The following is a 21,203-nucleotide window of genomic DNA, read 5'->3' on the forward strand; positions in this document are numbered from 1 at the left end:
ATGCGCGGTGTGATCGTACTTACACAACGGTTATTTGCCCTGCTCGCCTTGCTACTTTGCCTATTACTCGGTGTAAATCCAGTAGGTCGGCTCCCTTGCCTTGGGCGAAACTAATTAATCAGTTGCTTATCTTCGACTCCTCGATAAATCTATACAATTGTTCAGAGTCTAAATTTATATTCTCCTTGGACTCTACCTCTAATCATTGACCAGACCAAGCAGTGTCTAAGTTCAGCTTTACTATAATTTTAATTTTTAATCAGACATTTTATTACGTTTTACTTGATGACATTTTACTTTATTAATTTTTGTGTTCCCTATAACCTTAGCGTGAATTTTTGTTACTAATTATGAATAATGTATTATTGCATGTACTATAACTTTACTATATTTATTTTATGTAATTCGACTTCAGCAACTATTGCGCCTAGATATATTCTGAAATAAATTAATTATAATAACGCACACACTCCACTAGGGAAACGTTGTATCGGGGGTGCCATGGACACACACACATAAACAATCACAAATTACACCCAAACTCACGAGAGAAATAAATCTAGGCCATACAAATTTACTCCCGGTCCAGGAATCCAACCTCGGACCACTGTGTGGTATACCAGTATGGTGACCGTTCGGCCACAGAGCAGCTAATATTAAATAATACTTCATGATAATATTCTGTAATATTTAAATAAAAAACATGTTATAATTAGGTACTTTCGTTATCACGTTTCAGTTAAATATTTAGTCGTATTATATGTTGTGCAGGAGACAGCGAAGAAACAGCGGAGGAGCGGTCGGGTGGCGATAGTAGTAAGTCGAACTCTGCCACGTCCGAGCACAGCGCCGCCGGTGCCTCCAGCCAAAGCTCTTCCTCCGGCAGTCTGCGAAGACGACCGAGGCCTGTGAGTACACTTCGTACCTTTGGTATAATAATGCCACATGTGATCATATACGTCGTATGTACTTTTATCACATAAAAGTCTTAATAATAACACTCACTACATGAAACAAATCGACACCAGCAATGAACACTATGCTGAATTGAATTTTGACAATTTTTTTCGTTTTTAATGACAAATTATTCAACTAATTTCAAATTAAGAAAAAACAAAAAGTAATAATCATATATTTTATAATCTATGATGAAAAACTTGTAGTAAAAGAATCCATGTTTGAAAATTAAATAGTTATCATTAGTTTACCTTTTATAGGCTCTGATGAAAAAATTGCAATATTTACGTTCGCATAGTGTTAATTGTTGATATCGAAATTATCTATATCGACTGTGAACTGGCAACCGGTGTTATCTCAATTTTCTAAAGATTTCACTTTTTAATTATTTATTTATACATAATTGAACTAACATTACAGGTAAAACCTAGTTCGTTAGACAGGCACATAAATAAAATAGTTTAAGAAACATAATATGTTATTATATGTTATGTTTCTTAATATATAATAACATAATATATAATAACATATTAATACCATATTATACTATTTCATACTCCGCAGCGTTGCAAGAAATTCCATCTCAGATACATTTAATTTTGGCCCCAGAATCAACTTCATTCAACTTGTCCTCATTTTTAACCAGATGCTGTATAAATGACGCAAACAATTATTTTCTTCATCCTGTAAAATTTTCAAAATTGAGATATTACTGGTTGCCAGTTCACAGTCGATATGTGAAATTTTATAACTCCCCTATATAAACGTATAAAGTAAGCGACTAATTTCGTTCGTAGAACCCTTAAATCTCTCTTGAAAAGTTGTAATTCTGCAGAGGTAGCCTTATTTGTAAACCAGCGTACATTTAGTAGCAGTAGAGCTCCTTGTGAAAGAATTCTTCCAGGGAAGTACTGCCATCTTACCTATTTCTGCTGCCAAGCAGTGATGTGAGCATTATTGCGTTCCGGTTTGAAATGGCGCAGTGGCAGTACCCCTAAGATCATTGCGATTAAAACTGTCATGGATAGGCGTGTCGCTTACCACCAGGCAACACCAAACAAACAACAAACAAGTCGTGCTTGTTCGTACCGTCATTTGGTATTTAAAAAAAAAACATTAACGAAATTAAACACCATATTGATTTATATCGCAGGTGAACGCCAACCACCACGTGCCACACCCAGTGCAGCAGCCCTATGCTCATCTCAATCATCAACACTCGCCACACCCTCCCAGGTTTGTTAATCATTACCACATTGCTTGCTTACATTTGGTTTAGGAATTATTCATACATTCCGCAAGAAAATAGTAGAATAAAACGATATAATTTGGTGTTGGTTTGCATGAAAAAACGGTAGTGTTATTGTGGTGGCTATAAGGTTCAGATTCATTTATAAATAATGATCTTGTTAGTTGGTAGTCAAGTCATAACACTTAATAAATGTTCACAATATGTATTACGTTGTGTACTCATTGTCTGGTATATGCGTGGCCAATGTCCACATACTATATGAATATCACCAGTGTATGTGAGTAATAGCTGACAATTAAGTTTTGAGCCCTAAATTCGTGATATCGTCAGTGGTCGAAATTAGTTTTACTGAATCCAACAGCATGACGAGAATCCAAATCACAATTGGCAGCTGGTAGGTAAGGTATTGTAGTTTTGATCAGAATCATTATTATAGAGAATTCGTAATGAGAAAATCAGCAATATCTAGTAATTACAACTTGATTATGCAAAAGTAGATTATAGTGTATTAGTCAACTAAGTAATGAGTATTATAATGCTTTATAGTATAGTAGTAGTAGTAGTAGAGCTCCTTCTGAAAGACCATTGTGTTCGCCCATGGAAGTACTAACTGCCACCTTAACTATTTCTGCCGCCAAGCAGTAATGTGAACATTACTGCATTCCGGTTCGAAAGGGTCTGGTGCTGGTGAAATTACAAGCACCTGAGACCTTGTGAACTTATGTCTCAGGTTAATGGGCACAGTGGCAGTGCCCCTAAGATCTTTGCGATTAAAATCTCTGAGTGGCACTGCAACTGTTCTAGATGGCGTGTCGCTTGCCACCAGGCGCACGACTTCTTTGTCCCGTCACTTGGTTAATATGAGCTTTGAGTAATCTGTACGTCATACCCTTAGTATAATAAAGCCATGTGTGATCATGTGTCAAAAGTGTTTTTATCACATGAAAGTCATGAAAATATCACGAAATACATGAAACCAGTTACGTTTATATGAAATTGTAAAAGTCTCCTATTTAAACAAAAAATTTGCGAACTAATTTCGTTCGTAGAATCTTGAAACTTGTCCAAACAAACTTTAAACTCCTAAAAAGGTGTAATTTTGAAGATAAGGGTATTTTTACTCCGCACTCAAAAAAGGGCGGGTCATATGTAATTAAACTAGAAACTACCTTTAATTGTAGTAGTACTTTTTGACCATTATGTGCATGATGTATACAATGCATTCGTATCACAATTATTTCACAGTGTATATGTTTTATGTACAGTGTATATGCTTTATGTAAATAGTAGCTTTGCACGTGGCACTAGTGGTAGATTTGTCGCACCTTTCAGACGCAAGTGGCTTTACTCATGTTGCTGTTTCGTACGCAGAGAGAGCGAGAGCCCTATTCCCGCTCCGCACGACGACTACGTCAATCGCGACGCATTGAGAGAGTACGCCAATAGAGATTCCCTCGGCGACGACTACGGTGACGACTACGCGAATAGAGAGGCGATTAGGGAGGCACAACTGGAAAGAGAAAGAGATAGGGAAAGAGTGGCGAATGAATACAGAGAGTACGTTAATGCGCCCTCGACGTGGCAGCAGGATAGTGGAGATGATAATAGGAATACGCAACGGCGGCCAAATAGAGAACGTGAGTGTTTTTTGTTCGGTTAAATACTCCTCATACTTTAGCCAATACTCTCACCTCTTAATATTACCGGAGGTTTTCTACCGCCATCCCATCTTGCCTATTATTACTCCAAACAGGATATTATGTATTTATTTTATTGCAATATTTTTTTACGATCTTTTAACTACCACGATGTAACCCAAATACTTAAATGAAACCAAAATACTGTCGGGACTCAAATTATTATTAGTATTATTGAGAATTGATATGAAAATTAAAAAAAAATACTCAATGCAACCAATATAAATGATGATTAAGTATTATGTATAAATAAAAATCATTGACATTATTCTATTTATTACTATATTTTGTTTTTATTTTTCAAATTGTGTTTTCTCAATTCCACAATTTTGAGTTACTACAATATATGGTTTCATATGCGTTATGTTATTATTGGTAAGAGGTAAGAGCGGTGGTAACGGTAACAGACGCTGACTCGATTCCAGTCAGTTCGATGGAATTTTTCTTTTCGTTTGTTCGATTTTTATATCAGTAACGACTATGGTGTTTTTGATAGTCATTTTAGTTTTGTGGTGTATAATCGCCAGGCCACTAGAAACTCGATTAACTCAAGATAATATTTTGTTAGTATTATTTAAATGGTCTTCTAGTACTTAGAGGGTAACGTAGAAAATTCCTTTGAATACCATTTATTGTATCCTTTGTATATGTAGACATAAGCAACAACGTGTCTGCGGCGCTGTCACTGGTGTCGGAACATGGTGCAAACAACTTCGCCACCATCCGCACCACCAGCATCGTCACCAAACAGCAGAAGGAGCACAACCAGGCTAGTTACATTTTCATTATCTTTGGGAACTTTAGCTTGTTTGTCCTAAATTCAAAACCTCCTAAAGATGAACAAAAACCGGAAGTGAATGCTCTCGTGTTACCCTTAAATACATTGTAATATCAACGTGAAAGTAAACTTGCACGTCAACAACAATTGGACGTAATTAAGCAAAAAGGATCCCACCCACAAATTATCAAAAAGTTAGTTGCATGCACCAAACGGTTCCTAAAGTCTAACCTCTTAGATCAACAAAAAAAATGCAACATACATATAAACATAAATAAATTTCTCTGGAGTTACATGACATTACAAGTTTTGAAAGTGAAACAAGGTGAGAGACACTTTTAAACTTCAAACTGCCATATCTCGAAAGTGACTGGATGTGCATTGGATCCTTTTTGTGTAACTACGTCCAATTAACAAAAACAAAAATGAACCTTCAAGACAAGAAATTTCAAGATCAACATGTTGCCCTACAATGTAATGTAAAAAGACCCTTGCTACTATTCATAATACATTTAGTTGTGAAAACACGGATTATATAGGAGCTGACATGTACAAAGAAATATAGTTTCACTGAGAACGGAATTTCTCGCGCATTCCGCGGAAGATTTTGGGCTCGTATCTAGTTTGTACTGTACACGATTGACCATATAGCTCATTATGCTATGTTACATATGTGTAAAAACTCGCTTCCACGCCGTTCCGCCGCAATGTAAATTGAGCTTTAGGGATTTATTATTTAACAATTCGAACACTGTATAGTATATTTTATTAGTCAATAACTTGTTTAATTATTTTTAAATAGCATAACGTACTCAGACCTTAGTAAAATCGATAAATTATTTCAAATTACTGTAACTAATATATGAACCATTCACAGGAGATGCACGAACAAATGTCAGGCTACAAACGAATGCGGCGCGAGCACCAAGCAGCATTACTGAAACTGGAAGAACGTTGTAAAGCCGACGTAGACGCGCACAAAGCACAGCTCGACCGCGAGTACGATGCACTACTGCAACAGCTTAGCAGAGATCTAGAACGGCTGCAGGTATTTATATTCATATATGGGTATTTCTCCGTTTACTTTATAATAATAATAATGTTCCAGCACAAATACAGAAGGCGGTCCTGCTCGATGCGGCACGTATTGTTCGCCGGTTTTTGAGTCCTGACCCCGGTCGCCTATTCCATTATAGTATACAATACAAAATGCATTGCCGGGAAATACCGCCTCTCTCATTTAAAAATACAAAATTAATCTTAATAAGAGAGGCGAGATTCTAAAATAAATTGTTAGATAATAATAATGTGCCAATCATTGACTTACAAATAAATGGACGACGGGTCTAATACAAAAACCACGAAAAATATGTCCCAAGTCAACCTATTCGAAATTTAAATTGTTATGTCATCGCAGTATCGCACTGTCCGTAGAACAAATGAAGACTAAAGCGGAGTGTCGCGCTCTGTATACGATTTTAGCGCCTTACAAGTGCGGACACTTTTTAGCGCGGACCCGACGTCCATATAATTGTAAGTCAATGGTGCCAATCAACCACACCAATTACCAGGTCTCAAATTAAGGAATTCCCTGTACCAAAGCAATGGTATTCACTCTGGGGCACTACTCAGAACACCCAGACCAGAACCAATTTATGAAAATTCGTTTCCCAAATTTGCTCTACCGGGACCTCCACAACTAACGCCCACGGCGCAAATCATTGAGACACCGAGATCATCAAATGTACAACAAAACGTTTGAAAAAATCACGCTTCAGTTGCAACGATCCATTCTAGTTGCACGTGATAATTAAATTGGACACAAAGTCGGGTATAAAATTGTTATTTTGTGAAATTAAGTTTTTTGTATCATTTCAAACTTTTTTTTTTATCGAAAAATATCGCCCCAGCTTTTATGGATAGTGAATATAAAAAGAACTTAACAGATGGGTGAATGTTTCAAGCATTTTTATATTGAATTACAGACGAAACACGCGCAAGAGTTGGAACGCAAACAAAAACAGAACGCAGCGGCAGAAAAGAAGCTGATAAAGGATATAACAGCTCGGCAGGAGCAGGAGAGGAAGGCGTTCGACACGCAACGCAAGCGCGAGTACAAGGCTAACAAAGAACGCTGGAAAAAGGAGCTCAGTATGGATGACGCCACGCCTAAGAGACAGAGAGACGCTACGCTACAGTAAGTCATGTTTCTTTTCATCGAAATTGGCAATAATTACCCTTTGTCGACCAATTTCATTAGTTTCTTTAAATAAATGAAATCAAGGTAAATTTTCGCGTGTTGACATAAATGAATTCGATCTTTGTATTAATAATTATAACAAAGTAGTGGAATAATTTCACAAAAAATAATTGAATATCAATTCAACAAAAATTTAACATATGAATATAATTTTATATTTTTATACAATTTAATAATCATAATAAATACGATTTCAGATTAATGATTCATAATAGTAACTGCATAAGAATTAATAGTTGTTAAATGTTGAAGTCAAATAGAATTCTTTTTACGGATTAAATAGTTAAACTTGTTTAATACTTTTAGTATGTATAATCATTAATAACCATTTGCTTTAATTAAGTTTGAGCTCTCTGATGATTGGTTGTTAGCTTTGTTTTGTCATATCGCCCACTCAATCCTAATGCTTGTAGGTCGCAAAAGGATAACCTAAAGCAGGCCGAGGCGGCGGAAGAGGTGCGGCTATTACGCACACAGCGCGAGTACCTCGAACTAGAGCTGCGCCGCTTCCGCCGGCGCCGCATGCTCGCTATGCACCACAAGGAACAGGAGTTACTCAGAGAGGTAAGAGTGACCACAATGACTACATGAAGATAAGATAAATTATTTCAATATAACTTAGTCTAATACAATATACAAGCAAAACAAATATCGTCACCTTACTTTTTCAAACTCGTATCTTAAAAGCACAAGTTACTGAAATGCAAAAAAAAGAATTGTATATACAACTTTTGCAGGCTGATGTCTTCTTAAAGTAATGCATCCAAATTAACACCCTTGATAAAAAATTTAAAATAAGTAAAAAGTTTTGCCATCTCCTGAACAATCATTCTTTTATTTTTATTTATTTATTTATTGATACACCATCAACTTAACACAAAACAATATTTTTTTTAAAATACACACAAGTTCACTATACAAGGTGCCAAGTCACTACAGGTGTATACATCACTAAAAATCTAATGTTAACCAATGAGGTACTAAAGAAAATATATAATTAGAAATATAAAATTACAGTAATAATTAGTTATCTATAATAGATATTTACAGCTTTCATAAGTTCAAACAAATTGCTTGCACATACGAAGAAACTGCTTAGTATTTTTTATATTAAAGATATCTATGTCGCCGTCTCCAGTCGTAAGTAAGTCATTGTATGACTGCATGAGTCTGTTCAAGGGGGCATACTTTCCAAGATTAGTCCTGCCACTAGACAAAACAAATGTTCTGACTATGGGGTACCTAGGCACTTTACGGGGAACGTTAAAATTAGTGAGGGCAAGAGCCTCTGGCGACGACATACCTCCATGCACTATCTTATGCAAAACTCCAATATCGATGATTCTGCGTCTGGTCTCAAGAGACAGCATTTTGAAATTGTGTAGGCGAGTATTATATTCAGCACGATGGGGACTTCAGTCGGGGTCTTTATATGCCAGAAAACGAGTAAAGTTACGTTGTATCCTTTCAATTCGTTCACAATGAATTCTATAATGTGGATTCCAAATTGGGGATGCATATTTCTAGGCACTACGTATCAAAGTGTTATATAAAGCGAAGCGAGTATGGCAGCCGGACTCCTGAAGTCCCTGCAAGAGCGTTTCACGAAACCCACCAGCTTCCAAGCCTTTAATATGATACTATTAATATGGTCCGTGAAATTTAACTTGCTGTCAAACATGACCCCTTTATAAAGATGCGAGTTCGTGAAGTAAGGCATCGATATGTAAATAAAGCTATTATAGTACTAAAATAAGCATAAAGAAGGGAACCTAAATTATACAATCGTCATAGTAAAGCTATGCATTTTAATATTAGAACCATATGTGTAATTGCGATGCCTAAACAAAGTAAATGTGTACCTGTATTTTAGGTATCTTTTTGGGGCAAATTTCTTTATGACACAGATTAAACATTCGAGGGATACCGCACATTAGTGCCTTTGCTGGGTATAATAATAATAATAATGTGTCAGGCAACCACACCAGGACTCCGATTCAGAACGATATCTTAACCGAATATTTCGATTGGATATCAGTCTAGAATCGAAGGGCGTTTTTCGACCTATTCAGAACATTCGATTCGGATTCGGATACGATATCGTTATCCAACAACGTTTATGGAGATAGTCGGCGAATAAAGAGTACAAGAAAAATCAAATCCTTTTATATACATTTTGAAGACTTCAACTTTAAAGGCTTCAAATATAGGAATGCACTAGTCTCGCATTAAAATAAGTTAATAAAAATTGAACAAAATCCAGATTTAATTTAAAATAATAAAGTATTTTTGTACTCTACATTCTTGCTATGTGAACAATAGGACGATCGGTAACCTTCATTCAATAACTGTGTTTTGAATAACGTTTGTAGCCTTTGCCGGTCGAGAAGTACGAGTAATCGTACGGGTAAGACGTCCTTTCGGTTCGGTTTCGAATACGACAGTTTGACGTTCGATTCGGTTATTGTGAATAAAAATTAAAAGAAATCGTACGATATCTAATCGAATCGATTGACAACAGAGTTATCGTAAGGTTCTGAATCGACATGCTGGTCATTGTAATCCGTTGAAACTTTACATTTACACTTTATAACTTTTTAAAGAAGAGGGTACAAATATATGTACATACTAATTATGTGGTTAACATTTCAGGAGCTCAACAAGCGACAATTGCAGCTGGAGCAAGCGCACACGATGTTACTAAGACACCACGAAAAGACGCAAGAGCTTGAGTACCGACAGCAGAAAGGCGTGCACGCACTTAGGTATTATTTTGTTTTTAATTGTTTGAATAAGTGTAACGCCAGACTAGTTTGGGTTATACTTTAACACTATAGATTCCTTAGAGTCGAAACACAAAACTGCAGAAATCTAAAAGCTCGCTCGGCGCATTGCAAGAATTTGCGAATTGCTCTGCATCGCGCATTCCTGCCACGTGGGCATTTTCAAGGAGAGAGTGAATTAGACATTGTGTAGGTGTCTATGCTCTAACTTTCCGATAGGTAACATATGATCAAATGGGCATTTGTTATTTAACAAAAATGTAAATTAACTTGTTTCTTTACATCTAAAGTGTATTAAACTGTCATTTGAAAATATAAAATACTTTATATCAAAATATTATGGCCAACAACTAACAAACGCCGCCATTTTCCTTTAGAGCTTTACTGTATTCTACTAGCGTCGTCTCAAATTAAATAAGTTTAAGAAACAACTAACGCGATGTGGTAATTGCAGAGAAGAGCAGTTAGCTCAGCAGCACGCAACGGAGCTTGCCAACCAACGCGAGTACATGCAGCGGGCGGAACATGAGCTGCGCAAAAAGCACGCGCTGCAACTCAAGCAGCAGCCCAAGAGCCTCAAGGTATACCAGTATATAGCTTACACTCTACACGTAACGGTGTATAAAACTGGATAAGGCCCGTCTGCATGATCTAGTTTTACTGTGATTGAACTTTCCGATTTTGTGCTTTTGCAGTATGGTTAAATGCACGGAAGAATAAAAACAATGGAAGTGCCTTATATTTCGATTATATTATATTTATGCACACATTCTTAATTTGAAACATTACAAAAACTTGATATTGATTGGTCGTAGTTTCAAATTTAAAACAATGACAAATTCTGGATTGTTAATATAATTTAAACTTTACCCTGTTGGCATATCGTTGAAAGTTCAATATCATCAATACCTATTATTGCAAGTTACGACGTATTGATATTATATTGAAATTTCAATCAATGTGCTGCCGTCTAGCGCTTAATTGCTGAACTACGAATTGAGTTATTAATTTAGTCCTCCAAAAAAGAAGCGATAAGTATAAGTATAAGCCTTACTTTCGCTTCTTGTAACATAAAAATTATTTCGATAAACAGGAAATTGAAAATTTATTAAAATAAGACGGCTATCATTTTTGCACTCCAAAACAGCACAATAATACATTTTTCTAGCGTTTTAGAGCATTTGCGCGAAAGAATGACACAACCATACCATACAAATCGAAAATGGCGGATTGAGCTCACATAGATCTCGATAGTTGGCGCGCATCAGACGCTAACTAACCATTTCTACTGTATTTATTGTTCTGTGGTTAAATGCACGCGTCTTACAGTTTATCCGCGACCGTATACACCACACTAAACTTATTCTTAGTGCTAGGTCACGTAACTTGACTACAATCTCTATTATCAGTGCCCATGTCATTTGCAGTATGTGTCATGTGTGCCAGACAAACATACCAAATATCTGGTCTCAAAGTAGATAATTCCCTGTACTATGAATACCAGAGCAACGGAATTCGGCCAGAATCAGTTTAGAAATGTGCATTTCCCACATCGGTTTTACCTCCAATCGAACCTGGGATCTCTACAGCTAGCACCCCACTGTACGAACCATTCGACCACTGAAAAATATAAAGATTATGAGGTAATTATGTGTTTTTGTGAACAGCAAAAGGAAATGCAGATCCGGAAGCAGTTCCGAGAGACGTGCAAAATCCAAACGCGTCAGTACAAGGCACTCAAAGCGCATATACTTGCCACCACAGCAAAGGTACGTACGCATTCTTGTTTACTTACACGTTTTACGTATTCATTCAAGAGAAAACTTCAAAAAACTATGCAACTGTATTTTGACTTTTATAAGTGAAAAAAATTTTTTTGACTTCATTTTTTAACTTGGTAGGAGCAACAAAAGGAAGTGATAAAAACGCTAAAGGATGAGAAGCGGCGCAAGCTGGTGCTACTGGGCGAGCAGTACGACCAGAGCATCACTGAAATGCTGCAGAAGCAGACAGTACGCCTTGATGAAAGCCAAATGGTAAACAACACACGATCATTTGTTTATAATATTAGATGTAAAATGACAGAAGATATAATGAGGAAACCTGCACTTCAAGGATCGAATAGGATGTCTCCGACTCCTGATAACCTCATACTTCCATAGACGAGTTGGTACTTATTTTGGTAGCAGTAGAGCTCTTTGTGAGAGTTCGTCCAGGGAAGTACTGTCACCATACCTATATCTGCCGCCAAGCAGTAATGTGAACATTACTGTGTTCCGGTTTTGAAGGGAAAGGGTGCTAGTGAAATTCCCGGCACATGGGACTTATCAACTTATATCTCAGGGTGACAGGCGCAGTGGCAGCGTCCATAAGATCTTTGTGATTTAAATCTCTGAATGGTACTGCATCTGGATGGACGGAGATGTAGCTTACCATCAGGCGCACGATAGTTCGTCCCGTCACTTGATATTATTAAAAAAATCAGCTTTATAATTAAGCTTCTCAAAAAAACCATTTAATACATATTACTATAATAAAAAGTGAAAATTTGTTCATTCTCACAGATGGAGTGCCAGCAACTGAAGATGCAACTGGAGCACGAGTTAGATATGCTGACGGCGTACCAGAGCAAGAGCAAAATGCAGGCTGAGGCACAGCGCAACCGCGAGCGCCGTGAACTCGAAGACCGCGTGGCTGTCAGGAGGGCGTTGCTCGAACAAAAGGTACCTGATTTATCTAGAAAAGTTAACACTTGGGAGGAAGAAATCCAAGTCACTCAGATATTGCACCAGACTGCTCTACCTTGTCAAACCAAAACACTGCAAGTCCCAGTACAGTGTTCAGTAATTTCCTTACATCAAGAATCTGCCTGTTGTTATCATGCAAAACCAATTTATTAGTTTCCAAAAGATGTAGCTTATTTTGCAAAGTACAATTTATGGTAGCTAAATAGAATTCTTTAATATCTTATGTCCAAAGTAAGTTAAATGTATATTTTTTCGTTATTAACCCAAAAATTACACAATACCGAAAAATTATTGTACCAGCCTTTTCTCAAAATACCGTTGTTTGATATTACAGTGTATTGCCTGGAGTACTGATGGTTTGATACGGTAGTCCAGTGCACATAGGTTGGCAATATATAAAACGTTGTGTCGTTGCAGATGGACACGGAGTGCGGACAGTTCGTGGCGGAGCGCGCTGAACGCACGCGTATGCTGCACGAGAGGCACGAGCGCGAGCTCGACCGCTTCGACAGCGAGAGCACGCGTCTCGGTTTCAGGTAAATTACAATAAACCCATTGAACTAAAGTGTGTTCTATGAACGTTGAACTGAACTGCAATTAAGGTCGGGGGACACAGACGCGGTACAGCTGAAAAAGCAGTCCGGGGCTAACCAGAGTTTGCAGCGGGAAAGCGGCGCGAAGGCGGTCGGCGTGATACCAAAAGGAGCCACGTTTCATTCTCTACACAGATTTTCATTAGCAACAAAAATTTCTTTTATCAAATTCATATCGGACCTTAATAAAAACCTCAAGAGTTGTAAAAAAATACAACATGCAATCCCGGCAAAGCCCCGCTCCGGGGACCGCGGTTACATAGAACTCAATGGTATATACCTTGGCGTCCGCACTCGCCCCGCGTTCACTCCAGACTCGGCCTGCGCCTGTTTGTCATAGCTTTGTATTGCCTCTATGTGGCCAAAGCATTACACACATTAGAAGTTAATGTAAGCCAAAAATTCCCAAACTTTGTCCTGTAGACCACGTGCCAATTTTTTTCTGTTTTGCGTTCTTTCTAATACGGATTTTTTTTACAAATTCATCAAAGTTTTTGACAGCTGACAAGTGTCACTTAATAAGTTCCATAGAAAGTGACAAACTTTATGAAAACACGTGTTAAGTTTATACAGTTATTTAAGTGAATATTTTAATTGTGAAAATATGTTTACTTCATAGGTTAATTATAATATGTCTATTATATGATAGTATTATATATATACTTTGGTACGATCTGGTATATTTCCATAGATTACTCCATTTATTGAAAGAAAAAAATTTAATCTCGTCCTGCCTAAATGAGCTCCACTATCATGGACCCTAATTATATTCTCATGCACCTGCTTTTTTTTTCGCTTTTTCTTCTGGGCGTCAATATAGACAGATATAAGGCACCATTTTGGGAACCATTGGTGAAAGCACAAAAGAATAATGTTGATATGAATACACACGTACATCTTGCCTTGAGGCAGATATGGAGACAGTGCCGTAATACACGTGATGCTGTATAAACCATGTATTGAATTCATAACTTAAATGTTTGTTTTCTAGCGCAATGGCGATCGCAGAGGGTGGTCGAGAAGGCTTTGGTGACGAAGAGCAATCTCTCTCCGGGTCAATGCTATCCCTCGCGCACTCTAACTCGTCCGCTTCGTTCCCCGCCGGTAGCCTTTAATGCCGACCACACCACACCCTCCCCTCCCCGTCTTGTGCCTACACCAGCACCAGTAAGTAATGCTGTTGCCATGAGTTCATCATTATCCTTGTATGCTTTGATTAGACGTGAAGTCTTGAACAGACATAAGGTACCATATTCATTAATTGTTGATGGGTGACAATAGGATCTGTTTGGATGTGAAGTGTGGTATGCATTTTGTTTTAGTATTAATACCTAAATAAAGTCATGCAACACTTCAGATATGCTATGTGGCTATTTCCACCTTTTGATGGATATTATACGGGCTTCTTAAATTGGGATCACTGCCCAATATAATTGAAGGTACAAGGAGACATTTTTATAAATACAATTATAAAACAACGTGGAAGTAAAAGAAACGTTTAGTCTCCAATGTATAAAAATAATTGTTAAGTATTGCAAGCTTTGCTGTGATAATTGACTGCTTGCTTGTAAAAATTTATTAAAATATTATAAAACTATTGTATGGGGAAATAAATGTATTTATTAAAACTTAATTCTACCTCACTAGAAAAGGCTCACAAGGGTTGGCTTTTATTGAATGGAAGTCAATAAATATACAGTAATATTGTCATATTGCTGTTGATATTACAACTCTGTTGCTTTTAGTATTTGTATTAAAATACTCGATAGTAATAAATTGCTGTACCTTTATAATATAGTATCTTGCACGATCGCACTAAACAAAAAATAATCACGATCTTAATTGGTATTATAGATCGCGTAAAACCAGTGGGACACCTCCATGTCACATTTTCTTTTGGATCGACATGTACTTTTTTACATCGCTTCTCTTGGCAACAGCATTTAATCCGTAACCTTATGAATAAATACAGAGACTGTACCGCCCTCCCTCGGAATGTTATAGGCATTGGAAAATTCTTGAGAGTGTTGTAACGTAGCGGAACGTTGGCATTGCCAACTTAGATTTTAATTTTGTGTGTGAAAAGTTTTGTTCTGATATGCTTTGCGAATTTTTCGCTTTTCGTACAAATCATTGGAAGTTTTGTCCAAGTTTGTATGGGCAGTCAAAATAAATGTAAATCTATTCAAAACTTATAAGAACAAAAGGTTTTTGTGTTTATTTAGTCTCTCAAGCTTAATTGAATTTAGTTCCTGCTATTGATCAAATTTTCCGAAAATTCGATTAGGCAATGGAATTTTGAATTTATCGGAACAAAACTAAATGTATATGTGATCAAAATTTCATGACAGAACTTCATCTGACGTGTCTTTCATTTACTTGGAAAATGAGAGAGAAAGAGATAAGTTTCTTTTTCATGATATTTTTGTTGACGTTTTAGTATTGATGTAACGTCTTCCAAATGCGATGCAGTATTGGTAGCGGACTCGGGAGGGCATTTCCTATACACTATTAAGTTTAATGCACTCCATATTTAATTATTCTAATGCCACGCGGCAGAGTGTTTGGGGTCACACCGTTTATATGTACCGGTCATTGTATGAGACCATTGGTGGCATCTTGTATTTATTTGTACATAGTTTTGTGAATTGATTATTTATTAATTTAATAATTTTTTTTTTAATTCTCTTTGTAACTTAAATATTCATTTAACATTAACGCTGGCAAATTACATTTGTACTCTCGCCATGTTGCGGATTTTTTAAGAAATATTTTATTTTGCTGACAACGGGGAGATTTTAGTCAACAGTCAACACTAGCGCCAACATTTCAGGGTTCAAAACTAACTGACAGCCTCATTGAACTTTAATATTCTATTGTTTTCGAAAATTTAGCTCAACATCATTTAGACTATTGACTCATAATTATTTTAATGCAAATTGTATACAAGAAGACGAAAAGAGGATCATAAAATCTGGTGCCTGAACGCAAGTTATTCCCACACCACTTACACTTTGTCGCGCGTTAGCCTTTCCTAAGGGTTGTTTGAGACTGCGTGCCGTATGTTGTTTAAATGCAGCGATGTGCAAATGATACGCTTTCTTATTAGAGGTTTTAACTCAATCGCTCGTCTCCGTTGTTTATGAGGAGGCTTTACACGAACATATTTATCGCCCAAATGGGTTATAGATGTATATTGAAACGTGATAGGCACAAAACTGTCTCTTTCCCTCATTCTGTTAGCTTATGTACCTCTGTTGATTAGGGTTGGACTTGGCAATACGCATAAGCATCGCTTGTCAAAGTTGTCTTTTATTGGAATTTTGTCAGCCCGCCTCGGCTTGAAGCATACTGACGACTCTCCATATAAAACACACGTTTATTACCAAAGTGATGCTGCCATATGAGAATCAATCTTAATTACCGAATTACCTTTTCTATCACAAACAATAACTGTTTAAAAAAATTCTAAAGCTTAAAAGCACTTGTAAAATATTCATTTTTATTTATATTACGATCTCTTAGACTTAAGGAACTATTCCGACTACAATATTTAGTAATAAAAAAATATATAAGATCTAAGCATATTAGGCCGTCCCATCTAAAATTCATTACACGTAATTACATAAACAATGGAGTCGAGTGAATAGTGCATGATTGGAACTAGCATCTTGATCTATACTTGTATAATATGTAGTCTACGATAAGTTTCTATAGTGGTTCTAGCTCATTTTTCCTCTTGGTAACTCTATTGGAAGCTGTTCAAGACGGAAACTACCATTAACAGGTGAAATGATATTTTAAGGTAAACTTTGTAGTGTAACCAAGGAATGTTGATCCTCAAAGTGTACGCTTAATCTTGATGAAGGCATTACTTAGAGGGAGTAGACGCGACGCCCCGCCCCGCACTCGTCAGTTATTGTTTTACATTAGATAGTCAAAATTCTAATATTCATATCATTAGGTTTTACTTTAGGGGCAATTTTTTCAAGTATAATAAGTTTATTTCGTAGCGCGGATTGATCGCATTTGTTCATTGGCATACTATTGAGTTTATGGAAATGTTTAAATGGTCTCGTACCAATGCAACACGTATGCTTACGTTAGATGACTTTTAGATTTTAAATGTATAACATGCTTTACTAAATGATAACAAAAATGCAGGTGCTGTGTATGGATATCGTATAACCAACTGCCAATTATGTTTTGTAAATATTATAAAGTATATATAATTTATTAGCGAGCACACGATTTGCCTTAATCCGTGTAGCGGCGCGGGGCTCGGCGCTTGTACATAAAGAACAATAATATATAATTATTATACATAGTTTGTTACTTTTGTAAGGTGCGAGTGCGATATTTTGTGTACATTGGAAGTGAAGCGAGGGTCGGCTCCGTCTCGCGCGGCGGCGCGACCCTCTGTTACGTGCTATTTTCTTTATTTAGTGTCCTAATACACTATTGTATTGTCTACTAAGCTTACCAGTCATGTATGTATAGACGATTACATAATTATTTAATTTAACGCCGATTTTAGTCATAAATATCCAAATTTAGTTAATGCTATTTTTAAATTTAATTTTTATTTTATTATTATTCTCTTCCTATATCACATTGTTTGTAAGCATCACACGATGTGATCGTTTTGTATTATTTGAGTCCGTTAGCGGTCTTTAGGGTTTCTACTTCAACCTTTCAGCGAAAATGGAAGTTTTAATCTTATAAGGCAATGTTCTAAATTATAGCTGTTTTTAAATAGTCGAATCACAGTAACACTTAAGAAAATATATAATATTTAGCATCCTTAAACACGTTCTTTATAGACATCTAAATCTCTGGGCAAGGCATAGACAACTAAAACAATTTGAACACTGCGTGATGCTGTGATTCGGTGTGTAACTAAAATAAAGTATTGTAGCCTCCCCTTATCCTCTTACTGACCAAGTAAAGACAATAATCTCTAGACAGCCTGACTCGCCGCGTCATCTTCCTGTACATAATGTTTAGGCCAGTAATGTGGAGCTAACTGAAAGTTGCATAAAGTTGAGCATGACTTTGGTAATCATTTTATTTTAAGAATGAGTTCAAAGTATTTATCCTCATGAGGTATATATATTACACAAACAGTAGCCCTCAAGTGATCTTAAGCGGAAAGTAAAATTTTAACCTGGTCACTTTCACATGTTCACATCATTATTTATTGTGTCATTTATCAACAGTAAAGGAGTCACCACATTATATAGTGAATCGCATTAAGCCGGTCAGAAATCTTTATGTCCATGTAATAAGAGCGAAAAAGACATTGTGCGTTTCGCGTCGAGCGGAAGCGAAAAACGCAACGTCTTTTTCGCTCTCATCGCTCATGGTCATAAAGGTTTTTCTGACTGGCTAAAGCCCATTCTCGTAGTAGCTAAATCGAAAAATTAACCTCAAGTTTATGCAATTTCATAGTTTTAATCAAACTTCACTTTTCCAATGTCCAGTGGTGGTTTTACATATTTGGCATTGTCATTCATAATCAACGCCATATTAGAATTCTGGAAAATGTCTCTCTGGTGAAACTTTAAATAAGATCTACTAGTTTATAGAAATTTAAAGACTTCACTTTTGCACTGCTAATTTAAAGAAATCTGGACTGCCACTGGTTTCTATACTTTGTAAAAAAGACAGAATGTAAGCACTAAGGAATTGAACTGTAAGCTGTAACTTCGCTTGCGTGCAATAGATTCTGTATTAATGTTTGTCGCGTAGTGTTACGCTCGCTGATAATTCTCTGGCTCAAACGCTGTTCTAGGGTTTCTTATTTATCATCACATGTAGTAGAAGTTTAATACTGTTACAGTGTGTAGGATGGTCCCTTGCTAACTAATAACACTCTGCTAAGAATGGTCAATAGAAAAGTTGTAAGCGACTTGAGTGGAAAATGTTAAAATTTTGACATTTAATTTTGGAGACTCGTGTCCAAACATCAGTGTTTTCTACTAAAATGTGAATACACAATAGTACGATGAATTGTAGGCTCAAGTCCAATGTATGACGTGTAAAACTATTGTACCTTAATGCAATTCGCTCAAGCATTACTTTGCATTGTCTTTTTTACAAGGTATCTCTTAGTTTGCTCATACATTAGTATTTTAGGAGAAAACACTAACTCGTAAACACGAATGTGCGAAAACAGCACCATTATAAACCAACCGATTTGTAGTTGATATTCCTCATTAATTTATCAACCACAAGCAACTCTCAGTATGAGCAAAAAACATTACGAGCTGACGAGTTATGATAGCCATTTGGAGCATCAGTCGAGGGACCGAGCATATAGATAGTGCGCGTCTCTTTCCTCCCACCATTTAGCTGTTCTAGAGTTAGTTCATCTTAACACCTCTACCGGCAAGTTATAACGATATAGAAGTACCAAACTCGTAGTTAGCGATCACGTATTATTATATGTACATTGGAACTAAATAATTTTTATATTTTACCATTGTATAGTCGTTTATCACCGATAGGTAGTTAGCAATATTTTGACAGAGGTATGACAAGGTATGCGCGGCGCTTTATTTAGTTTGGGATTGTTTGCGGCGCTAGCGCATTACCGTTGTTGTTTTCTTTTTATTTTTTGTTATATATTTAAATAACACAATCGACTTGTAGTTTTAATAATTATTATCATTAATTATTATATTGTAATATAATCTTATTAATGAAAAAATCAAACTGAAAATAAATAGAAAGGAAATAAATGTTTGTGTATTTCTCGACATGTGTCCCCCAAAAATATGATTAAAACAAGTGTTAAACTGCTTAAAAAAACTACTTTATTGTAAAATTCATAAAAGTAAAAAATATCGAGCAGAAAAGAAACAAGATAAAAAATTTTCTTGAAAAGACCTTATGCACTAGATATTTGATTTTATAATACATACTTTTTCCTTAACATTAGTATAAGATTTCATTTTAAATGCTATAAAAAATGTAAAGAATCAGTTTATGCATAACAAAACAACCGCATACTTTATTATTGTTTTCCAGTACTTTAAATTTAATGCAAAGTAGAATACACAAGATGCGGGATAAAATTGTGCTTTTATAACGAATTTAAGCTATTGCTACAATTCTCTAAGCTATATGACTTCATTTTGAATTCTTGCCATTAAATCGTACATAATTGAACCTTAATTGATACACTCGGAAGAACCAAATTATTTCCAAGAGCGCCTTCAAATTGGACGCTTATAGAAGCTATATAATAAAATTTTATACAATATCTGTAAGCGCGGTCGCAGCACCACTCTCGTGACACGCGCTCGCCACGTTTGCAGTAGCAAGTAGAAGTGCCCCCGCCCACTGAGCCACTAGTGACAGCTACTAAACGTGACAGCGGGGAAAAGCCGGCGACTGGCCGAGTGTGCATGGCAGGCGAACGACACACCCAACCAGCGAGCGCGGGCTACTTGTGGCAACTCGAACGCTCAGTTTGAGCCGATGTGATACCGCATAAAATGTATGAAAAATATCGTCGGTAACTTGTGGTCGCGTTTGATGACCGCCACTAGTGGCCCAATGAGTGGGCGCCCTAAGAGCGGTTTCAAACGGCGACTTTTAACTTTTAGTTCGTCAAACGCGCGATTGCCCTACACTTGCTATTTACAAACGATTGCATCGGTGCAAACGCGCGACTGCATCGATACAGTTGCTTATGTTGAATAATTATGTACGTAAAGTCTGTATAGCTTTATGCACAATATTTTGTTTTGTTAATTGTGTAGTTACTTAATTTAAAACGTTCGCGTCTGAATCGCATTTGCATCGCTGCTTAAAGTCGCGCGCGTGTGTAACCGCTCTTATGACGTAACGTGCGACTACCGCGCCACTGCAGCGCTTCCGTAAGAGTTTAATTTGAAAGCGCCCAGACGCGCGCCCGTTTATTTAACATGAAACAATTGCATTGATCAATCTGTTTCATTACGCTACAGTTCAAATTACCATCATGATCTTCGTATCTTGTCAATTTTAAATTGGCAAGCATTGTGAATTCATTATCAAGTTGAATCGCGTGTATTTCGAAAACTAAAAAGTGATCTAGATTGCTCAACGCTATCGTTTTATCATAGTCTCAAAGTCGTTTCTTTTCAT

The 21,203-nt window shown here is 36.6% G+C and overlaps 1 protein-coding gene across 4 annotated transcripts in view; it reads left to right on the forward strand.

The window, feature by feature from the left end:
- The window catches only part of LOC113225891 (serine/threonine-protein kinase Tao), a 33,173-nt gene extending 16,031 nt beyond the window's left edge, over window positions 1-17,142 (forward strand). For 2 of the 4 annotated variants that reach the window (XM_026458356.1, XM_026458358.1), the window contains 14 exons: window positions 775-908; window positions 2,111-2,193; window positions 3,542-3,846; window positions 4,560-4,675; window positions 5,562-5,732; window positions 6,670-6,881; window positions 7,358-7,508; window positions 9,597-9,709; window positions 10,182-10,308; window positions 11,395-11,496; window positions 11,629-11,763; window positions 12,292-12,450; window positions 12,892-13,010; window positions 14,059-17,142. In XM_026458356.1, the coding sequence (XP_026314141.1) occupies window positions 775-908; window positions 2,111-2,193; window positions 3,542-3,846; window positions 4,560-4,675; window positions 5,562-5,732; window positions 6,670-6,881; window positions 7,358-7,508; window positions 9,597-9,709; window positions 10,182-10,308; window positions 11,395-11,496; window positions 11,629-11,763; window positions 12,292-12,450; window positions 12,892-13,010; window positions 14,059-14,182 (2,051 nt within the window). In that variant the 3' untranslated portion in view covers window positions 14,183-17,142. Of the gene's footprint in view, window positions 1-771; window positions 909-2,110; window positions 2,194-3,541; window positions 3,847-4,559; window positions 4,676-5,561; window positions 5,733-6,669; window positions 6,882-7,357; window positions 7,509-9,596; window positions 9,710-10,181; window positions 10,309-11,394; window positions 11,497-11,628; window positions 11,764-12,291; window positions 12,451-12,891; window positions 13,011-14,058 lie in introns of all 4 variants that reach the window. The other 2 variants (XM_026458355.1, XM_026458357.1) reach the window with 2 other exon arrangements.
- The last annotated feature ends 4,061 nt before the right edge of the window (window positions 17,143-21,203 follow it).

The sequence above is a fragment of the Hyposmocoma kahamanoa genome, unplaced genomic scaffold (genome assembly GCF_003589595.1).
Source record: "Hyposmocoma kahamanoa isolate Upper Pololo Valley unplaced genomic scaffold, ASM358959v1 180, whole genome shotgun sequence".
NCBI lineage: Eukaryota > Metazoa > Arthropoda > Insecta > Lepidoptera > Cosmopterigidae > Hyposmocoma > Hyposmocoma kahamanoa.